Source organism: Pan troglodytes, chromosome 7 (assembly GCF_028858775.2).
Source record: "Pan troglodytes isolate AG18354 chromosome 7, NHGRI_mPanTro3-v2.0_pri, whole genome shotgun sequence".
In the NCBI taxonomy this organism is placed as follows: Eukaryota; Metazoa; Chordata; class Mammalia; order Primates; family Hominidae; genus Pan; species Pan troglodytes.
The window spans coordinates 44083650-44105489 of record NC_072405.2 but is presented as its reverse complement, the minus strand read 5'-3'; the positions used below and the strand labels follow the sequence as shown (position 1 = coordinate 44105489).

Genomic DNA, 21840 nt, shown 5'->3' with positions numbered 1-21840 from the left:
TTAACCTAGTGTCTGGCACAGAGTAGATGATTATTACAAGAAGTTTCCTTACTTTTCTCAAATCACTTATCTTCTTTCTGCCTTGTATTAAAATTGTAGGGAAGATACATTTCTTGTTTCATGGAGCCAAGATTATTTGTATGGGACAATTGTACAATAAATGTCTTCTACATGAATGAATAAAATTGACTATATTGAAGCAAAATCTTGATTTTCTTTCTTTTTGAAATGGAGTCTCACTCTGTCGTCCAGGCTGGAGTGCAGTGGCGCAATGTTGACTCAATGTAACCTCTGCCTCCTGGGTTCAAGCGATTCTTCTGCCTCAGCCTCCCGAGTAGCTGGGAAAGCAAGCACTTGCCACCACACCTGGCTAATTTTTGTATTTTTAGTAGAGATGGGGTTTCACCATATTGACCAGGCTGGTCTCGAATTCCTGACCTTGTGATCCACCCACCTTGGCCTCCCAAAGTGCTAGGATTACAGGCATGGCCAATTTTCTTTTACTTTAACACCAAAAGGTCCAGTGAGAAGTTAGCAGGAAGAATGAAAACCACAGCACAACAAATATTAATTGAATATCTACATGCTAGACTCTGGTAAATTCAACGGGTGTGATGATGAATAAAACTCTGTACTGTATGTCAGATGGCAGGGACTATGTCTAACAGATAGGGAATCCAGACCAGAATAAAGGCAATGAAAATATAGAACAATAACGGGATAGTTTGATACGGAGGCAACTTACAAGAGCAACTAACTCACACTTAGGGTGGTAGGTTGAAGGCCTTGCAGACATGAAATCTAAGTTGAAAACTGAAGGAAGAATAAGTTAAGCAGTTTAAGTGTTAGGATGAGGGAAAGAGACTTAGTCAGAAGTAACAGAACACATAAGGGAAACTAAAGGCCAACATGAGCACCAGGCATTCAAACTGAGGGGCTTTGTTTTGCTGAGGAATACAGCAATGGTGAGAGGGTAGGAAGGAAAATACTTAACGGTAATAAATAAAAGAAAGCTGGGGCCAGCGCGGTGGCTCATGTCTGTAATCCCAGCACTTTGGGAGGTTAAGGCAGGCGGATCACCTGAGGTCAGGAGTTCAAGACGGGCCTGGCCAACGTGGTGAAACCCCGTCTTTATTAAAAATACAAAAATTAGCCAGGCGTGGTGGCAGACACCTGTAATCTCAGCTACTTGGGAGGCTGAGGCAGGAGAATCGCTTGAACCCGGGAGGCAGAGGTTGCAGTGAGCCAAGATTGCACCACTGCACTTCAGCCCAGGTGACAGGGCAAGACTTGGTCTCAAAACAAAACAAAACAAAACAAAAACAGAAAGCCGGGACCAGATCATATACATGTTAAGTGCTCTAGACTTCCTTTTAAGAATAATGCTGAGCTACTGAAGAGGCTTAAACAGGAATGTATTGTGATCAGGATTTGTTTTAGATAGATCAGATAAACTGATGCAGGGCAAGACTGGCTACAAAGAGGCAACTCTAGAAATCCTGGTGTGGGAATGAAGATGGCCTGAATTTTTGGACTTTTCTTCTGGGACACCATTTTCCTTTCATTTGGTTTTTCTCTTACTCCTTGAGCTGTTACTTTTCTTTCTTCTCTGTAGTGACTTCTGACCTCCTCTACATCTAAATGTTAATGTCTGTCAGGTTCCGTCCTCAGGTCTTTTCTCTTCCCTATTCATGCCATTATCTAGTGATCTCATCCAACCTAAGGGCTTTAAATATCATCGGGACACTGACAAGCCCCAAATTTATGGTACCAGCCTGCACTTCTCTGACTTCTAGACTGTCTGGCCAATGTCGGCTGTCTACTGAACCTCTCCATTTAAATGTTTAATAGGTAACTCAAACTTAGCATTTATAACACTGAACTCCTGATTCTCCCTCCAGTTTTGCTATGCCAAGTTTTCCCCATACCAGTAATGGCCAACTCCATTCTTCCAGTTGCATAGCCAAAATTTTGGAATCATCCATAACATTTTTCTTTCTCTTGTACTCTACACCCAAAACATCAGAAAATCCTTTTGACTCTGACATCAAAAGACATCCAGAATATGACCCATTTTTACAATTCCTCTTGCTACATAGCTGGCTCAAGCCACAATCATCTTAGAGCTAGATTAAGAGCCTAGGTATTGTAACAGATAATTGTTATAATAGGTCATTGTGATAGATCTCCTTGCTTCTGCCCTGGTTCCCTATAGGTTTACACTCAACATAGCAGTTAAGAGCTTTTCCTTGAATATATTAGGTCATGTCACTCTGAATAAAAGCCCTGAATGGTTTCCCAGCTTCCTCAGAGTGAAAGTCAAAGTCCTTACAGTGACCTATAACAAACTCAAACTATAACAAAACAAAGTTTTCTTCCCTCACCTTGCTTCTCTGACCTTAGCTATTACTATTCTCCACTTCTCATTCTGTTGCAGACATCCTGGTCTCCTTTTGGCCCTCAGAGACTCCAACAAAACTCCCACCTCATAGCATTTGTGTCTTGCTGTTCCCTTTGCCTTGACTGCTCATCCCCAAGCTACCCAGAACGTTTGTTTCCTTGTTTTTCTCCCCTCAGGTCTATTCTTAAACATAACTTATTTTATTTTATTTTGTTTTATTTTTGAGACAGTCTTGCTCTGTTGCCCAGGCTGGAGTGCAGTGGTGCAATCTCGGCTCACTGCAATCTCCACCTCCCGGCTTCAAGTGATTCTCTTGCCTCAGCCTCCCGAGTAGCTGGGATTACAGGTGCACACCATCAAGGCTGGCTAATATTTGTATTTTTAGTAGAGGTGAGGTTTCACCATGTTGACCAGGCTGGTCTCGAACTCCTCACCTCAACTGACCTACCTGTCTAGGCCTCCCCAAATGCTGGGATTACAGGACTCAGCCACCACGTCCAGCTACATAACTTTATTATAGAAACCCCTGAACACTTTACATCAAAAAGCATCACTCACTCTAACCCTTTCAGAGCCCCCCACCCTGCTCTGCTTCTCTTCATAACACTTAATACCATTCAGCACTATGCATTTTCTGGTTTTTTCCTGTCCTTCCTCACTAACACGTAAGCTTGATAGAAGGAGAAGCTGTAAGTGTTTTGCTCAGTGTTGATTCTCCACCACCCAGAACACCTCCTAGCATAAGGTCAGTGCTCAGTAAGTTGCTGAAGGAAAGAAGGGATGGGTTTGAGCAGAGTGGAGATGGAGATCAGCTCATGAACTTTTGAGATCTAGTAGGTGGCAGAATAGTCAGATTGTGATGAATTGTTGGGTATTGAGCAGGAAAAGGGAGATGAAGGAAATAAGAGGGCTCTAGGAGGCTCTCCAAGTTTCTGCCCTACACACTGAGTTGATGGTATACTGTTCCCTGAAATAGAGAAGATGGGAAAAGGATTTGATTAAGGACAGGGACAGAGAAGGATAATTTCAACTTTGAGGAAGTTGAGATTCAGGTTATTAGGACATATTCAACTGAAGATATCCTGGAGGTAGCTGGCTCTAGAACTATTAACTCAGTTTGTGCTGAACACTCATCTCTGTTAGGTACAAAACTGCATGGAAAGGAGATGAAGAGAGACTGTATAGTATTGAGTTATTTTCCAGGGAAAAGCTAAATCCTTTTCACTCCTTCAGGTGAACTTACCAAACCAGCTGCTACTCAGAAGCTCACAGCCTTTCAGAAAAAGGTATTCTCCAAGCCTCCAAGGAGTCTTATTGTCTCAAGGCAACCATTTTTCAGTTTGACTCTGGGGGTGCGTGTTTGCCATTCAGAACCTACTATATTTTACCGCACCTCCTGACATTGTTACACAACATTTATTGAAAGCACATTTGATGGTAATGAAGTTTCTATTAACTATGATTAAATCTCATAAAGCACCTGAAGATAATTTAAGATGTGCAGAAGCAGAAAATGAAACATTCGGTTTAGTACATTAGGAAACGTAATTAATTAAATTATCTCATTTACAATAAGTGCTTTCATGAGCTATGCAGTGCACATATTTTCCCCAGTTTGTCATTATGATTTGCCAACAGATATCTTAAGACTTCACTTTCTTTTTACACCTCCCCGCAACTCTAAGCTCGTGCCTCTGCCTGCCTGCTCATGGAGCACTCTGTGCAGAGCTCTGAGTGATGTTTTCTATCTGCCAGGCCTTATGGAAGATCATGTGTATGGCTATATATAGGCACAGGTTGTTTCTCAATTATCTTCATAATTGACTTTGATTTTGCATCAGTGATGATTCATGTAGTCTCACACTAAGCCCCTCTTTCACTGAACAACTGCAGCCTGAATTTCTATAATGCACTCCTAACCATGCAGCTTACAGAACCCTGATTGGATTCCTCTGGGAGCCTTTTGCAATCACATTGATTCTCTAAGGTCTTATTTTTAGAGAAATCACAAATTAAAACAGTTTAAGCGATTCGGTTGCAGTATCCAGCAATTAAGCATGGTGCTCAGGAGCGAGAACCCCAAGCAAAAACTAATTCTGAAGTCCCTAAGGACTGGAAATGGCTTCTGCGGGGTTTATGGCTGGAAGTACAGATGTAACCAAATTAGAATGGCACAGGACTCACAAACTAAGTGTGAAATTAATTTTAAAAACACATACATGCATTTCTAAGTAACTCTCACATTGGCCACCCCATGGATACCTATGATCTTTTTTGTGCTATATGACAGAATCAGTGGACAGCATGCACCATGTGGCCGGGAGCAAGGTAAGAGTCCACTTACTCCACCTGTCATCCTGAGGGTCCTGACACAAGCACAGGCCAAATATTCAGTGATCTGTTTATTTCTCTCTCCCTCAATGCCCATACACATGAACACACATATACACAGCCAGGTGCCCCCAAACTCAGTCTTCCCATAAATTCAAAATCAAACACGCATGATGTCAGAGGACCAATACTTAAGTAGAAATGATTTTTTTTAATGGGCAGCAGACAGCAGGGAAATAAGTTTAAATGTTTATTTTTGCTGTTTTCCCAAATTCTTAGACTTTGCAAGTAATGATATCTTTGTATCTCCAGCCTTCCTGAAGCAACATAAGGAAATAGGAACAGAATGGCTTTACTGGATTTTTCCCTCATGTCTTGTGACCCCTGTCCCAAGTTACCTATTTCTGTCTATCCTCACAGGGTCTTAATTCTCTCAAAGAAGTTAGCTCATAATAGCTATTAACTCTTCCAAGCTCTTTGAATTTTAATACCCTAGGATTTAAAAGATCAAAAGTCATTCAGTTGATACTAGAATGAGAGATGCTAGGCAGGGACGTCTTTCACAAGCTTTACAAACCAAACCAGCCAGGCCGTTGTCTAATCTCCTACTAATGAGAGCTGTATTAATGTTGCCCCAGTATCTTGAAGTTTCCCTAGCGTCCTTTACATATTTCTGATGTATGAGAATGACTTGGGGAACATATTAACACATAGATTCTTAGGAGCTCCTCAACCAGGAATTCAAATTTATTTGTTCTGTTCTGAGGTGGTGCATATTTAATTTAACAAGCTCCAGCCACACTCTCAGATTCTGATGCATGTGGATTCTGATCCACCTTTTGAGAAACATTTTTCTAAAATCATGGTTCTCAGCCCCACCTGCACCTTGGAGTCACCTGAGTAGCTTTGAAAAATAGAGATACCTGGGTCCTGAAAACCCTCCACCTTAAATTCTGACAGCCTTGATACAGCCTGGAAATTGGGAATTTTAAAAGGCCTGCAGGTGATACTAAAGAGCATAAGGTCAAATGCCATACTGCTAGCCATTCCAGCCATCTCCTCTCTCCAGCTCTGCAGGAAGCATAAAATGAAGACAATGCAAAGGCCTCTCCCATAAGCAAGCCTGGGTACAACGAGCCTAAGCCAGTACCAACACCCCAATCCTCAGCTAGTAATTATTTCACCATGGAGTTCTGGATCCTAATCTGCCCAGCTGCCATGGATTCCACGGGAGGTAAGATGCTAGGTGGAGAGACTTTTAGTCAGGCTTTTGCCCAAGGCTGCTCTCAAGAAAGTGTGTACTGACAAATATTTATTAATTTTAATGTGATAAATCTCTTCAGAAATAAGAATCCTAGATGACATTTGCAGAGAAATGGACTTATAGGCAGAAAGAATCAAGAGGAGAGATTTATTTTTACTGGGAGGGAGGAGAGGCGTGTGCATATTTCTTTTGGATTTAAACCTCTGATATGTGACTCTGAACTCAATGAGGAGAGGCCTCGAAAGCCCTGGATCTTTCATAGGAACTTCAATTCTGCTCAGCTCCTAAACAAATACAACAGCAAGGCAGCAAATATGAGAATAAATTATATTCACAAGAGGAAAAATAACTTACTTTGGGGTTTTATTTCATGAAGAGGTTTTTTATCTAAAAGAAAGAAAGAAAGAAAAAGAAAGTTGCATTTAATAAATTTACATGGAGCAGATATATTTCCTGTTTCACTTTATATCTACCTCTATAAATAAAACATTTTCTCCATTTTTATGGACAACAGGAATGGCATTGTCCATAGTTTTTTCATTCTATTTTTTTAAAAAAATTTCTCTTTTGAAAAATAAATAATTGTAAGATGATTACTTCATCATTTAAAAATTTATTTTCTTGTGGGTTTACTAGCATTTCTCTCTGTTGCATTTGCTAGATTCTTATCAGGATGAGAAAAGCAGTGAGCTTTCAGCCTGTCACTCTATTATATACAACCAGAAGCCTGCTCAGGTAAGGGATGCTGTTTCACTCTAGATGATAGAAAAATGAACCAGCGAATAAATATTTAAAGGGATCCTGCCTTGGTTTGCAGTGATCACAGACTGGATAAAAAGTCCCCAACTCTGCCTGTTTATCCATTCTTGTCAGGTATGGGTGTGGCACGGTGAACACGTTAGTTTTGTTTTTACGAAACCACTCTTTTTTTTTGTTTCACATCTCCATTATCTGCTAAAATCTGTTCCATCTCTCTCAATGGAAAAGTTGTCATTTTATAATCACAGCATTTAGCAGTGCACCCATCAGATAAGGTGGATTAAGAGAAGAGGCATTAGGTTGGGCACGGTGGCTCACACCTGTAATCCCAGCACTTTGGGAGGCCAAGGCGGGCGGATCACGAGGTCAGGAGATCGAGACCATCCTGGCTAACATGGTGAAACCCCGTCTCTACTAAAAATGTAAAAAATTAGCCGGGCGAGGTGGCAGGCGCCTGTAGTCCCAGCTACGTGGGAGGCTGAGGCAGGAGAATGGCTTGAACCCCAGGGGGCAGAGCCTGCAGTGAGCCGAGATTGCGCCACTGCACTCCAGCCCGGGCGACAGTGAGACTCCGTCTCAAAAAAAAAAAAACAAAAAAAAGGGATTCAGCAGGGCCACAGGAGTCAGAGCTCAGCTGAGGAATTTTCTCAATGCCCCCAGTGTCCCCCATTCATTGTCTCCTGTCCCATCTCCTATCATTAAAATAATCTAATCTTACAGGTCACTTTGAGACTGGGCCTCTGTGGCTTATTCTGTGTCATACCACAGTCCCTCTTCTCCCCATTCCCCCTGCTCTCGTCCATCTCAGGCTCACACAACTCCACCACCATGCAGGAACCCAAGGTGACTGCCCTTCAGACGCTGTGCCAAGATTCTAGAAGATCTGCATGGTGCTTCCTCCTTCTCATTAGTCCTTTCTTAGGGTTTAGATGAGTCATTGTCTGACTACAGGGATCCAGGCTGTTGCTAATCATTCACAGACTCACACAATGGTAGGGGGACCCTACGCAGTCCCCTTCTCTGTTTGCCCGAAGGTGAGCCATGTGAGGTGAAACTGTCATTTTGGATTATGTTTTTAACTGAAGCAAATCCTGTACAGTACACATTTGAGAACTTAAATATTATCTGACTGACTGCACCATCACCCTTCCCAGGCAGATCAACACAGCTCTATTCTGAGTTCTCCATAGAGTCTTTCTCATCCTAACTCACTCCTGCATTTAACATGGTTTCTATGGAATGCTCTTGCATTACATGAATGCAGTGTGCTATAAATGCAGCTCCAGTGTGTTTTGCCATCTGATTTGTTGTGGAAGTCACTTTCACAAGGTATGTATAAATCACACTCTTGAAAATGGGCCACTATTTTTTTAAAATAGAAAGGCAAAGTAAGAGGTAAAGGGTAATTTCTGGCAAATATTTCTTTAAAAAGAAAAATCCTTATAAAAGACAATAATTTGTTGATGTTGATATGATCATAGTCAGATTTTTTTTTACATAGTCAGGTTTCTTAAGACAGAGAACACTTGCATTTCCCTTACTGAACAGATGTGACGGTACTAGTTTTCCTGAGAGCAGGTGGTCCCTCTCGAAGTCCAGATGCTAATGCATTCAAGAATCAGAATAAAATGACTTTGGTGGTTTTAAGCTAACCTCAGTTTTTGCTTATTGCACAGTATCTGAAAGCATTTGGCATGGGGCACAGCAAGGCTGGCAGGCCAAGGCTGAGATGTCTGAAAGTGATACATTGCTACAACTACACTAGGAGACATGTAGAACATCTGTTTAGAACTCTGACTGAGCTTAACAGTATTTTCTTCCTTCTAAACCACAGGAACAAAGATTACTCTGGGTAGCAGAATGAAACTCCATTAAAAACAGGTGAGATATATAACTATGCCACAGAAAAATAAATCTAATACAGCCAGGCTATGAAAAAATTGGAGTAGTAGAGTTCTATCAGGTATAGCTCTGAAAGAATGAATGAACGAATGTGACTGAAAAGCCCAGGGCCATGGACTTGAGACAGAGAAATCAGGCAACAAGGGCACACAGGGCATGAGTGCAGCACTTCCCCCTCTAACCTAGCTTTGGAGCCACTTTTATTGGCATTGTGGCATTAGTAGACCAGGATCAGAACTGGATTTAAACCTTCAATTGTCTACATTCTGTGTGTCCTCAGTATTCTCACAGTAAAATGGGAATACAAATTCCCATTAAAGGTTGCTACTGTCAATTAAGCATGATAACTGGAAATCCATGCAGCATAGAGCTAGCACATGTTTGTCATCAATAAATGTAACAATCGATAGCTAATGACACAATTTCAACCTGTTATGATTATCATGATCATTGTCAGAGTAAAAAAAAAAAAATGCCTATTTGTGCTGCTGCTTAGAGTGAAGTCACAACTCCAAATCAGAAATTCTAGTGAATTTTGGGGATTCTTGAATGCATGTTAAAACTTGTATCTAAGTTCCGGCCTCTGCTAATATGAGACCAACGCAAATCAAAACTTCAGTTTCCTGATATGTTAAAAATTAGGGCGGGGCTAGAATGCAGGCTCCCTTGCCTTCACCCACTGTAAATGTGCAGACCAGCAACCAAAGACATCCTACAGAGTAAAAATTATTCAAACGGCCACTTCTCTACAGTGGGACTTGTTATGCTAAGTTCCAGCATATCTTGTGTATCAGTGTGTATCCTCCTATGGAAATGGCTGGAAATCTCTGGTGCCCAAGAGGGTTTTAGTCCCCTGGCATCAGCATCAAAATTGGATTCTGCTGTGCTTTGTGAAACAACGGTACCTTGACAGGAATCTGCTAACATAGAGCATTTTCCCAAAAGGAAATATCTGATAGAGATGGTTCTACAATGAGCACAAGAGAGGGCTACCCACTGACTTCACTGACTTTGCAAGAAGTACCCACTCTATGATCTTTTATTCTGTTTGCATAATCATTTTCTCACAAGGCTCCCGGCCATGGAACATCCTTGATCAACTACATTCTCTCTGCTTTAATTTTACCTCTCTCCAAAGGCCAAGTTAAAATGACCCTTAGTAAATTAATCCATTAGGGCCATGGTTCTTGGTGGTGGTGTTGGCTTAGTGGTGTTGGCTGCATATTAGAATCACCTGGGGAGCTTTTCAAACAAATACTCATACCTGGGCCCCACTCCAAGAGATCTTGATTATTTGAGGTTTGGGTTTTTGTGATCATGATCACTTTCGGGCAACATATCTGGGATCTGTGTGGTCAATTTTAGTTAGTCTCTGCCTCCCTAAGATGCCTTGAGGTAGCTATGGTATATAAATGGTCCCAGAAGGGTCTCTCCTATATCTTGCAGGTGAGAGATGTTGCAATTTTGACCCAGTGGAAGCTGAGCTATAGTTTAGGAAAAAAATCATAGCAGTTTTCCCAGGGTCTAACATATACTGATTGGTACCTTCTGAGTAAGTTGGAAATTGATGATAAATTATTATAACTCAGTCTTATAATCTTTTTGTGTATTTATAAGTTAAAAATGCAAACATTTTTAAGTGTTTTAAATTGTCACATTTTATTTCACTTTTTTCATTTATTTCATTTTTATCCTTACACAGTTACTAGGTAGTCGTGTATCCAAAATAAAATATATATATTATATATTGTATATAATATATATAATAGATAATCACAAAGGGAAAAAAGCATAATTCCAGCACCAAGGGATAACCACTGTTAAGTTATATATACAAGCCTAGGTCTTTATCCCCTGTGATTTTATAGATATGATACTACATAAAATTGCCAGTGATTTATCATTTTTACCTATAAAAATGTGGAATTGTCTTTTATGTATTGTTCTGCAATCTGCTTTTGTCACTTAGTACTGTAAGGCAGCTATTGCTTTGTGTCTGCCCTTGTGTATATGAGGGGGGAGGTATATATCTATATGATGGAGAAAGAGAACAATCTACCTTTTATTTTTGGTGATGATTCATTTCTTTTTCACCTTTAATTTCTTGCTTCCTTTTTTATATTCTATGCTCCTGAACCATTTCCATGGTATCCATTGTTCTTAGCAGCTATTTATAACATCATCCCTACATATCCAGCCTCTACTAGAGAACAAACGTGGTCAGCTGCATGCAGCCCACATCCCTGGGACTACAGAGAGCAGGCCCTGGGGGAAGATGGCACATGTGGACAGAAGGGTTCATCTCCAACCATAGAGTGAGGGCTGCAGACAGAGAGCTGCTCCTCAAAAGCTGTAGCTGGTGATTACTTGAAATCTGCTCCCACTGGTTTTGAATACTGCATAGATATGTTTGATACTAGGGCCTATGTCATTTTTAAGATTCAGTTAGTAGGGTTGCTTAAATGTAGACTAAACACCCAGTGGGGCAGCAACTCACTTCCCAGCAGCAATTCGAATACGTCATTACAGTCAATGTTTACCATTCTTTCATTTCACTAGACTAGTCATATCCCATATTTTTACCTACAAAGACCACTTTAATTATTTTGTTTGTCATAAATCATATGCTTTGAAACCTTTTCCACCCCCAAAAAGATATGTGTTAACTGTTTTGTATTTTAACTTACCCTTCACATTCTTTGTACTCTTAAATGATTTAGGAGTTGATGCTGAAGTCTATGGAATAGTCTGCCTTTTGTATCTATTCTCTGGCTTATTTCCTTATTTTTTGCAATAATTCTCTAATATTAGCATGAAAGAATCTAACATGACTCCACATTGCCTCTGAGTCATGGTCAACTGCTCTGCCTACCTTTATGGTCTTGCATTTCTGGTCCCACCATGCCAGATATGAATTAGTTTCTGGAGCACCTCAGTACAAATCCATGTACTAGTCTGATAACTCTATTAACTCTCTCCATCGTCAACTCAAAGCTTTTGTTCAGGCTGTTGTCTCGCCTTGGGAAGCCCTTCCCTCTTCAGGGTTCTTACAGAAAAGTTTCCTGACTCCATGGCACAGATGGATTTCTGATTATTTCCTGAAATCTCTGGTGATTACTCCATTTGCAGGGATTGCTTCTCTCTCTCGACAGTTTGTCTAACTTATAGTCACTAAAACACAACGTATTTTTTTTCCAAAAATTAATAACATCACAAATGTTCATTTGATATATTTTATACTTTAAAAATCACATCAGTTATGGGTCCCTAACATGTAAATCATATTTAAATGCTTATTTGTGTGACACTGGGACCACAGAGTCACAGCAAGAAAAAGATGGGGGGAACAAAATTAAGAGCTATTTGTTTATTTGCTGACTGGTAGAAAAGAGATTGAGGTTATTGATTATCAGTGTATTGCATGTATTCATGCTTTCCCTCTCCCCTCATAACTAGAAATAATTAAGAGCTGGTGTTATGCCCTCTGAATGCTATCCAAGGCTGCAGGAATTCCCAGGGCCTGGCAGGTAGGCCTTGTATTAGCAGTGAAGGATAATTAGACAAACATGAAGTCTGCTTTGCATTGGCAACAACACTATGCCGGAATATGTCAGGGAGAAAATGACAAGTGGGGATTCTGTTCTCCTCCGAGTGTTCAAAGTTCATTTAGGTCATAGAACATGCAGGAAAACAAGCTCCAACTCTTGTATACATCCTAAAACTATTTCAGTGATTAAAAATGCAGAAATATTAAAAGATTAAGATATAACCCATCTCTAGATTTGACTCTTTTTAGTTTCCTTATTGCGTTTTTCTTTTCAGTTCATTTTTAAAGATCTTAGTCAGCAATGACCCTTCAGAGACCATATTTATCCCACTTAGTACTGGGTTAGTTCAGTTCTTGCTTTCTCACTTTAACCCTACTCCCCCCAGCTTCCCAGCCTGTATAGACATCACAAGATCTATTACCCCTTTTAAAATGCAATCTGAGCATACTCATGGAGGACAAGCACAGAGAATAGGAAGTTTTTAGAGATTCCTCCTGGAGTTTTCCAATTGGTGATGTCGGTTAGAGAAATCACTGGTTTCCCCAGAGAAATCTGAGGATTAGTGGAATTCCAGGGCTGAATGGCAAAATCACCCACATAAATAACAACTTCTATGAGTTGAGATGCACATTAGTAAATGAAAAACGGTTCTATTGACATCTTCTAACTATGCATTGTTCAAGATCCCATCATGCTAATTAGATGAAGTCAGAAGGGTACCAAAACAGATGGCTCAAGGATGTCACTTCTGATGACAATGACCTTCCTGAATTGCCCTTAGTCAAAGCACATAATTAGTGTGCATTCAGGAGATGTAGTCTTCCCTCTTTTTTCTTTCAAACTGGGGGGCCTGGACAAATAAGTATCCTTAATGACTATGCTCGTAATTGGCATTTACATATTTTTTAGCTCAGTCATTGAAACATCTAGATTGATACCAACTTCATTGTGATGTCTATCCATTCCTACTGATTCCATGTGTGTTAGTTTTTGTGATGAATATGCAGAGTAAAATATGGTCTTGGGCCACTGCAAACACTTTTAAGCCTATATCTATGAGACTTTCTTACCAGTAATTAGCCTCAACGTGATAAAATGCAATGCTTCCAACTCTGCTCCAAGGGAAGATGCATAATAAAGTCCTTTTTCTAACCTATGAATTTTTTTGCTTTGATCCCCTGCCTTCCAGTCACAATAGAAATATATACTGTATATATTCAAAATGGAACAAAAAGTCCAGATTCTATAATTCAAGCTTAAGATAATCATGTATTGGTTAATGTCATGATAATCACTGACTTGAGGCAAGAGTGATATTCAAATATTTAAAAATATCAAAATGAAATTAATATATTGAAGAGATATCCACATTCCCATGTTTATTGCCACGTGATTTACAATAGCAAAGATATGAAAACAACCTAAATGCCTGTTGACAAATGAATGGATAAAGAAAATGTAGTATATACAAACAATGAAATATTATTCACCTTAAAAGAGAAGGACATCCTGCCACTTTCAACAACATAGATGAACTTGGAGAATATACTAAGTAAAACAAGCCAGATGCAGAAAAATAAATACTGTTTGATCTCACTTATATGAGGAATCTAAAGATACCAAACTCATAGAGACAGAGAGTAGAATGGTGGTTGCTGAAGGCTGAGGCTGGGATGGAGGACATGGAGAGATAATGGTCAAGGGGTAAAAAGTTTAATTAGGCAAGATAAAGAAGTCCTAGAAATCTAATGTGAAATAATGTGACTACTGTTAACAATATTGTACTGTATACTTGAAATCTGCTAAGAGGGCAAGACTTAAATGTTCTCACCACACATGCACTAAAAAAAAAAAAAAAAGGAGCTATGTGAGGTGATGGATATGCTAATTAGCTTGATGTGGCAACTATTGCACAAGCACACATATATCAAATCATCAAGCTGTGCAATTTAAACATATACAATTTTTAACTTTCAAGTATACCTCAATAAAGTTGTAAAAAAGGAATCCTATTTGTAAGTGCCAGCCTTGCCATAGGGTCACAGTGGCTTCCTGCTGTGTCAAGGGTTGGTTGTTCCTTAAATTGCTCAGGAGGGAGGTAGGGAGGTTTGGAGAGGGAAGATGGTGGGGGTTGAGATTTGGGAAGTGTTTGTTATGATGACTAAGAAAATACTTAACTGATATGAGGCTATCAGTCCTGACTTATTAAAAAATGCTTAAAGGGAAATTGTAAATTGAGGACCCTTGACTTCCAAATTGTTTTTCAGCTTCATTAGTCCTCATGCTAGACCAAACATTTATCTAACATTACAGACCAAATTACCTGTACATAGGGTCTACATCGGTCTTGTTTACCTATTTCCAGTACCTAGAACAATAAATAGAATATAGTAGGTACTCAATAAATATCTGTCAAATGAATCAGTGCTGCTAAGCCTTATACAGTGTCTGTAATTTCAATCACAAATATTACAAAGTCAAGGTTCATCAATTTCCTATGTTCTACATGAATTCATAGGATGTTGTGGCTACTTGATGAGGAGTTTGGAGTACAATGCTGAAGAGGCTGGATTTGATAAGTCAGTCCCTAAGTGAGGCCAGCAACTTGTTTTGTTGGGGTAGGGCAATTTGTTTCATATCTAAAAGATGCCCAAGTCACTTTACGTAACAGCCACTCAAATGGCTGATTTTAGGTGTGAATGAGAATAAACTTCTCCTCAAAACTCATTAAAAAATACATAATCTCCAAAAAAAAAATACATAATCTGAAGTCACTGACATGTCAGTGGTGTTATTTTCATATTATATATATATATGTATATATATATGTTTAATATGTGTGTGCATATATATCTGGAAGCTGGTAAATATATAGCTGCAATGTATATTCATACTTTATATGTATATATATGTATATCTATTTTAATGTGCTTATGTTGTGTGTGTGTGTGTATGTATATATATAAGTATGTGTATCTATCTACCTCAAGTTTTTAAGCTAAAATGAAACTTAGAGATCTTCTTGCTCAGTTTCCTCATTTTACAGTTACAGACACAAGGTGCAAGATTATGAGATTTTCCCAAGGTAACACACTAGTTAACAAAAGATCTGAACTGGGACCTAGGACTCCTGATTCTTTGTTTAGAGCTCTTTTTACTACCCTATGATATCTTTCTAAATGATCATGGCAATTTTCCATTCCACTGAACACTAACACTGTCCTGTACTAAACACACGTAAGAAGGCCAGGTCTTTTCTTATTCACAGTACTGACACTCTGGAGAATGGGTTAATAGAGTTAATGATAACGTCTATTGATGATGTTAGTCTCATCTTTATTATATTTATTACCTTTCGTAATGATCTTGAAGAGACGTGTACTTAGTTTGTAATTTAAAGAGAATAGGTGGAATTAAAACAAAGAGGTTTCCTTTATCTCTATTAATTTGCTTTGTTCAGCACACCCCAGAGGCCACTGAGTTTTTCACAACAGTAGATTACTCAGTTTTAAATCACTGCCCTGATTGGGTTCTTGCCACTTCTTTTATAGCCAAACCACTCTATGATCTCAGACATTAAATCTTTCTCTAGTCCAGACTAATATTTCTTACCCGGGGTTTTGTGCTGTTGAATCCTGATTAATTACACTGCAAATGTAAAATTTGTAATTTACAGAACTAATAAAATGAGGATAGTTTTGTTTATATGACAGAAAGCCTAAACTTTGGAAACATCCTGACTAGAAGGGACCTTGAATATCAATCATAACTGACAGCAAAAAAAAAAATAAAAAAAATTAAATATTGATAATAAATATGGCAAGATTGCTAATTTTGGAATCTGGGAATGTGGAATAAGAGAGTATCAGGCATGCAACAAATCATTGTTCTAGAACTGGTTCACAACAGAACAGTAATCCCGGAATCTATAAATTGCTATACAGTCTAGTACAGTCTAGTAATGCATATGTTGTTGGATTTCGTTTCTCCTGACTCCATTGAGAAAGAATTTTTGAATTTGTGTTGACAAATTAGTATTTGCTTTATAAAAAATATTTTCTACCACCTGTAATCCCAGCACTTTGGGAGGCCAAGGTGGGTGGATCACCTGAGGTCAGGAGTGTGAGACCAGCTTGGCCAACGTGGCAAAACCCCATCTCTACTAAAAATACAAACATTAGCCAGGCATGGTGGCACACACCTGTAATCCCAGCTACTCGGGAGGCTGACACAGGATAATCGCTTGAACCCAGAAGGCAGAGGTTGAAGTAAGCCAAGATTGTGCCACTGCACTCCAGCCTGGGTGACAGAGTAAGACTCCATTTCAAATAAATAAATAAATAAATAAATAAATAAATAAATAAATAAATAATATAAAAATATTTTCTGGCCAGGTTGTCAGAATACATGTATTTCTTATGAATGAGAGAAGCCTGTATATCCTACTCTCAATATGGCAAGAACTGCTTTTCTCACCTGTGGTTCAGGTGTTCTTCCTTCCCTCTCCTGAGCCTTTCTCTTGAGGGTTTATTTTATTTTATTTTTAAGAGACAGAGTCTTGCCCTGTTGCTCAGGTTGAAGTGCAGTGGCTATTTACAAGCACAGTCATGGTGCTCTATAGCCTTGAACTATAGGCCTCAAGTGATCCCCCTGCCTCAGCCTCCAGAATAGCTGGGACTATATAGGTTTGCACAACCATGTATGACTTTGAGTTGTTTTTAACTGTTAGTTAGAATCATAAGATCTTAGAACGTGTTGGGACCTTATAGATCCCCTGGTCTGTCACCTTCTCAGGACCAAATCCTACCAGCTGAGCAGAGGAAGGATAGAAAATGGAGAGTAGTTCATTCAGCTACTTATCAGACGCTCTAGGAAAGGATATTGATTCTTTTGTCCAACAGAAAGTTTAAGATACCTTGGGAACTGTTAGGATTCTCCCAAACTCTTTTTGACAGCGGACAGTATTTCTCAAATTACTGCTCAAAAATAGTTTGTATAAAGAATGTAATGAATGTATAAATAATGTCTTCTATAGATTTTAATGACAAGTACATTTTATTTCATTAGACACTATCTTAACCAGATATATTAGGAAACGTGTTAATGAAACATAGAAAGTATCTCACTGTTGATACTCTTGCAGAACATGGAAAACATTTTTTTTCTGCCACAAGAATTCCTTTATTAGAAAACACACACATGTGCTGGGCATGGTGGTTTACACCTGTTATCCTAGCACTTTGGGAGCCTGAGGTGGGAGGATCACTTGAACCCAGGAGTTTGAGGCTGCAGTAAGCTATGATTGTGCCACTGAACTCCAGCTTGGGCAACAGAGTGAGACCCTGTCTCAAACAAAACAAAACACCACACACACACACACACACACACACACACACACACACTATAGTTATTGCTATTTTGTATAATGGAGTGCTTACTATGGAGGGAAAATGCTTCACTCAGATTAGTTTATCTTCTCACAAAGAACCCTTTGTAATAGATACTGTTATAATTTTTGTTTTATAGATAAGCAAATTTAAGCTTAGAGAAATTAAGACACTTGTTCAAGGTGTTCCTGCTTATAGTATTGTAATCAGAATTCAAACTCAAACTATCTCACTGCAGAGCCCTGAGGCTTCAACCTATCCTTCATTTAAAGGATGGATATTCACATCCAACAGGCTCAATTCATTCATTTCTTCCAATTCTAGGTTCCTGTCTGTCCATTTTGAGTACCTCAAAAAGAAAACAGCTGGTTTTAACTCAGTCACAAAGGAGCTTTGAGGGCTATTTAGCCTGTGTTCTGAATGCCAGATCAATCTAGGCCCAACCTAGGCCAGCCTCACTGAAGCTCAACCTCTGTACCTTCCAACAGTCCCCAGTTCAGTGTTTCTCGGGGATATCATCTGTAAAAGTTGTCTTTGTTAGGGATTTGCACTCTCACCGACGAGCTGGTTCTAAGATTATAATTTAAGACATGTTTTTAAGCTTCCTAATGGGTTTGTCTCCAGTTTACATCATCACAGGGACTCGTTCTTATGTGTTTGTTTAGTTTTCTTGGGTTTGTGTTATGTTTTACTTTGTTTTGCTTTCGTTTTTTTCCTTGCTCTCTAAGTAATATGATCTTGAGGTACATGCATCCTGCTCTCCAGCTGCCCAAATTCAGTTTTAGAGCCCTTACTTACAGTGGAGGTGTTTTATTTCGATTTCTCTCATAAAATGAACAAAGTTAACAAGATGTGCTTGAGAGAAACAAACTTCCAGAGATTATGTTTCTGAAGTGCTACATAGGACTTCCTGTCTAATTTCACCAAAAGAATGCAAGCATAGTGGAAAAATACATATTGAAATATCTTGGGGGGAAAAAGTGGGTAGCAATGGGAAAATGTAGGTAGAAGGAGATATCGTTAAAGAGAGACAAGCAGAATAACTGCCTTCATTTCTGTTAGCTGAGAAAGCAATTCTTACCTAGGCTACTGTGTCTTAGCTCTGTACCTGTGGCACAGATCCATGAGGAAATAGAAGATGGTGACAACAGAAAAAGTTTTCTGGATGACAAAAGGCATCTGAAGTGTTTCAGACCTGGTTGGTAACAAAGGCCACAGATTTTTAATAGCTTATGAAATACGCATCCATCATAAACCAATGGATGAAGGCCAGAAGGGAGATCATGTTCAAAAAAAAAATGTCTTTTTCTTTTTATTAACAAGGCATAAAAATAGAAAAGTCAGTAGTGGATGGGTAACTAAGGGAGAAGCGTTATGGTAATTTGTTGCGTGCATTTTATTCTTGATCTTGTTTATGTCCAATCCACTCAGGATATGGCACTTGAGTGCAAGTGCCCATCGAGAGGCACAAAAATGACAGTTTTAGCTTTGTAAAAAAATAGTTTTTAAAGCCTTCATGAAGACACGTGAATATTGCACTATGTCTGCTTTATTTTCTTTTTAAGAAACTTCACTCCTGAGCCACTCCACTCTGTCTTATTAAAGCTTGTTCCTCACTGGTCTTCATATTTGGTCCCATAATGGGAAAGCATTTATTTGGGGCATGGGGGAGAGATGGTTGCTAAGCTGCTAATGACACCATATGTGCCCAAATCTACATTATTATGACTCCTGTGGGTCTGCAATATTATATCCACATTTGCTATGCAGTATACATGAAGGCAAATTCTGAATTAATCAATTGTTATGCAGAAAGGCAAGCTATTGAGTATTTCTAGGAAAAAGTCTTTATGTAAAAAGGAGCACCTACTATGTCCTATAAATTAAAAGTACTTGGGAAAATTAGCGAGCAGTAGGATGCTTCATGTGGCTTCATGGCCACATAAAAATATATTGTGCTGGTATGTTATCTCGCTAATGGCATTTTCATTTCTTGACTTTAGAGAGTTTAACTACGCTATCATTAAGCAATTGTGCAGTGTGGCTGGTTCAGCTGGTTTTGAAATATGAACTTGTCCAACAAAAAGTCTAGATTGAGTCAAGTATGATTTCTGACTCTGACCAAAGAAAGGAATTGACAGATTTTATTTGGGTAAAGGGACACTCATCCATTATAATCCCATAAACAAAAGAAGTATTCCATAAAACCACTAGTACAGAAATAAGTTGTTTTAGATGTGTAGAGCTATCTTCTGGATGAAATTTCTCTGATTCAGTGCCCTAGGAAATACAGGGAAGGAACTCAGGTAATTACTGTAATGGATAACAATGAGGTTTAGAATGGTCCAAGAGAAAATGCTTAACAAAGCAAACATGCCTTTCCTGTGATTACAGGTTCACCTTTTCAGGTGCTTCGTCTAGGTCATTTAAGTAGATCATTGAATAGACAATGTGGTTACATTATTAGATGTAGCTTGGGGATGTTTATTTGAACCTGCTATTGTGTAGACATCTTTATCCTTGATGGGGTTTCCTAACCATCAACTCAAACTTTTCTTATCACTGTAGCCATCAGAAGTGAAAACAAACCACTGTTTTACTGATATTTCAGTTTTTGAACTGTCAATGTTGAACTGACCTATGTTATACCTTGACAAGACGAACGGATTAGCTATCAGGTAGCTAAGCCTTGGAGACTTCCTCTGTCTTTCAGGCCCCTGTGGCATTTCTCTAGCTTTAGTCTCACTACACATCTAGGTGCTAATCCCTTCTGAATCATACCCATTTAATCTTCTCAAGCCAATGCCCTTAGTTTTATATCTGCTGGGGTAAAGAGAGAGGGAGCTGGCTTCTCCTATTCCTCAGGATCAAATTAAACACCCTGCTATTTTCACCTTTCTCTTCCTGTCAATGAGGCATGTGCAGCTTATTTCCTTCTGGCTGTGATCTGAGAGCACAAATGCAGCTATGTACAGCAAGGAGAAAGTCCAATGGTCAGGAAACTACCTGATTCTGGTGTTCAAGCTCAGAAAACATGGATCAACAAGTTCTTGTTTCTTGACAGTCATACCACATCATTACCTTTTTCCTCTGGAAAAGCAATACTCTAGTATAAAGGCACTGCATGTTTATGCTTGTAATTTAGATTCGTGGATTCACTGTTATTGCCCCAAAATTCCTAATCTGCTTCTTACCAGTCTTGGGGCATTTACCTACTTTTTGATTTTTAAGTGACAGGGTCTCCCTTTGTCAGCCAGGATGGAGTGCAGTGGAGCAATCATAGCTCACTGCAGCCTCGATCTCCTGGGCTCAAGTGATCCTTCTGCCTCAGCCTCCCAAATAGCTGGGACTACAGGCATGCACCACCACACTTGGCTAGTTTTTCATTTTTCTTTTGTAGAGACCGGGGTCTTGCTATGTTGCCCAGGATAGTCTTGAACTCCTAGCCTCAAGTGATCCTCCCTCCTGGGTCCCCCAACTGCTAGGATAACAGGCATAAGCCACTGTGCCAGCCGTATTTATTTTCTTGTTGAGAGCATCTAGGTGTGGCCATCTGTGACAGTGTAACATTAAGGTTCTGTGTTCTAGTCACAACTGACCAAGCAACAATAACACCCAAATATTAAAGTGATCATTCAGAGCTGGCAGCTTCATCTCTAGGAGAAATGCAACCCTCAGAGACTACAAAGAAAAACCAATTGTTTTGTTGAAGGTTAAATAAAATCAAAGACATGTAGGTCATCTAAGAGCCAAGAAATGCCATTGTGAATCCTCCACGAGAAGGTGGAAATTGAGGAATTGCTTTAGGGTCATGTTGAGTGTCAAGGAAGAAAATTAGGATGAAGAAAATTCCCAAATTGTAATATGACCTAGATTCTTCAACAAAGCTCCTGCTCCATAAAGCTGTTGCCAAATGCTATTTTAATCAAAGCCAGCCTTCATTGGAGCTCTATCCTCAGAGCACAGCTATTTTCACCAAGAGCACTCCGACGGAGTACCAGTGAGAACCTCAGAGTGATGCTGGCATCATTTAATTGGATTACTGTCCATTGCTTCCTGAAGAGATAGTGAAGTGTTATCTTTATTTATTTATTCTTTGAGACAGGATCTCACTCTGTTGCCTCAGCTGGGCTGCAATAGCACGATCATGGCTCACTGCAGCTTCATCCTCACACCTCAGCTTCCAGAGCAGCTGGGACTACAGGCATAAGCCACCATGTCTGGCTTATATTTTTTTAATTTTTATTT

The 21840-nt window shown here is 39.3% G+C and overlaps 1 protein-coding gene across 10 annotated transcripts in view; it reads right to left on the bottom strand.

The window, feature by feature from the left end:
• Nucleotides 1–21840, bottom strand: part of UNC5D (unc-5 netrin receptor D) — a 558611-nt gene that overhangs the window by 84144 nt on the left and 452627 nt on the right. For 8 of the 10 annotated variants that reach the window (XM_528109.8, XM_009455179.5, XM_009455181.5 and 5 more), the window contains one exon: nucleotides 6351–6383. The exons of the other annotated variants lie outside the window; for them this stretch is intronic. In XM_528109.8, coding sequence (XP_528109.2) covers nucleotides 6351–6383 — 33 coding nt within the window. The remainder of the gene's footprint in view (nucleotides 1–6350; nucleotides 6384–21840) is intronic. 10 annotated transcript variants of the gene reach the window in all.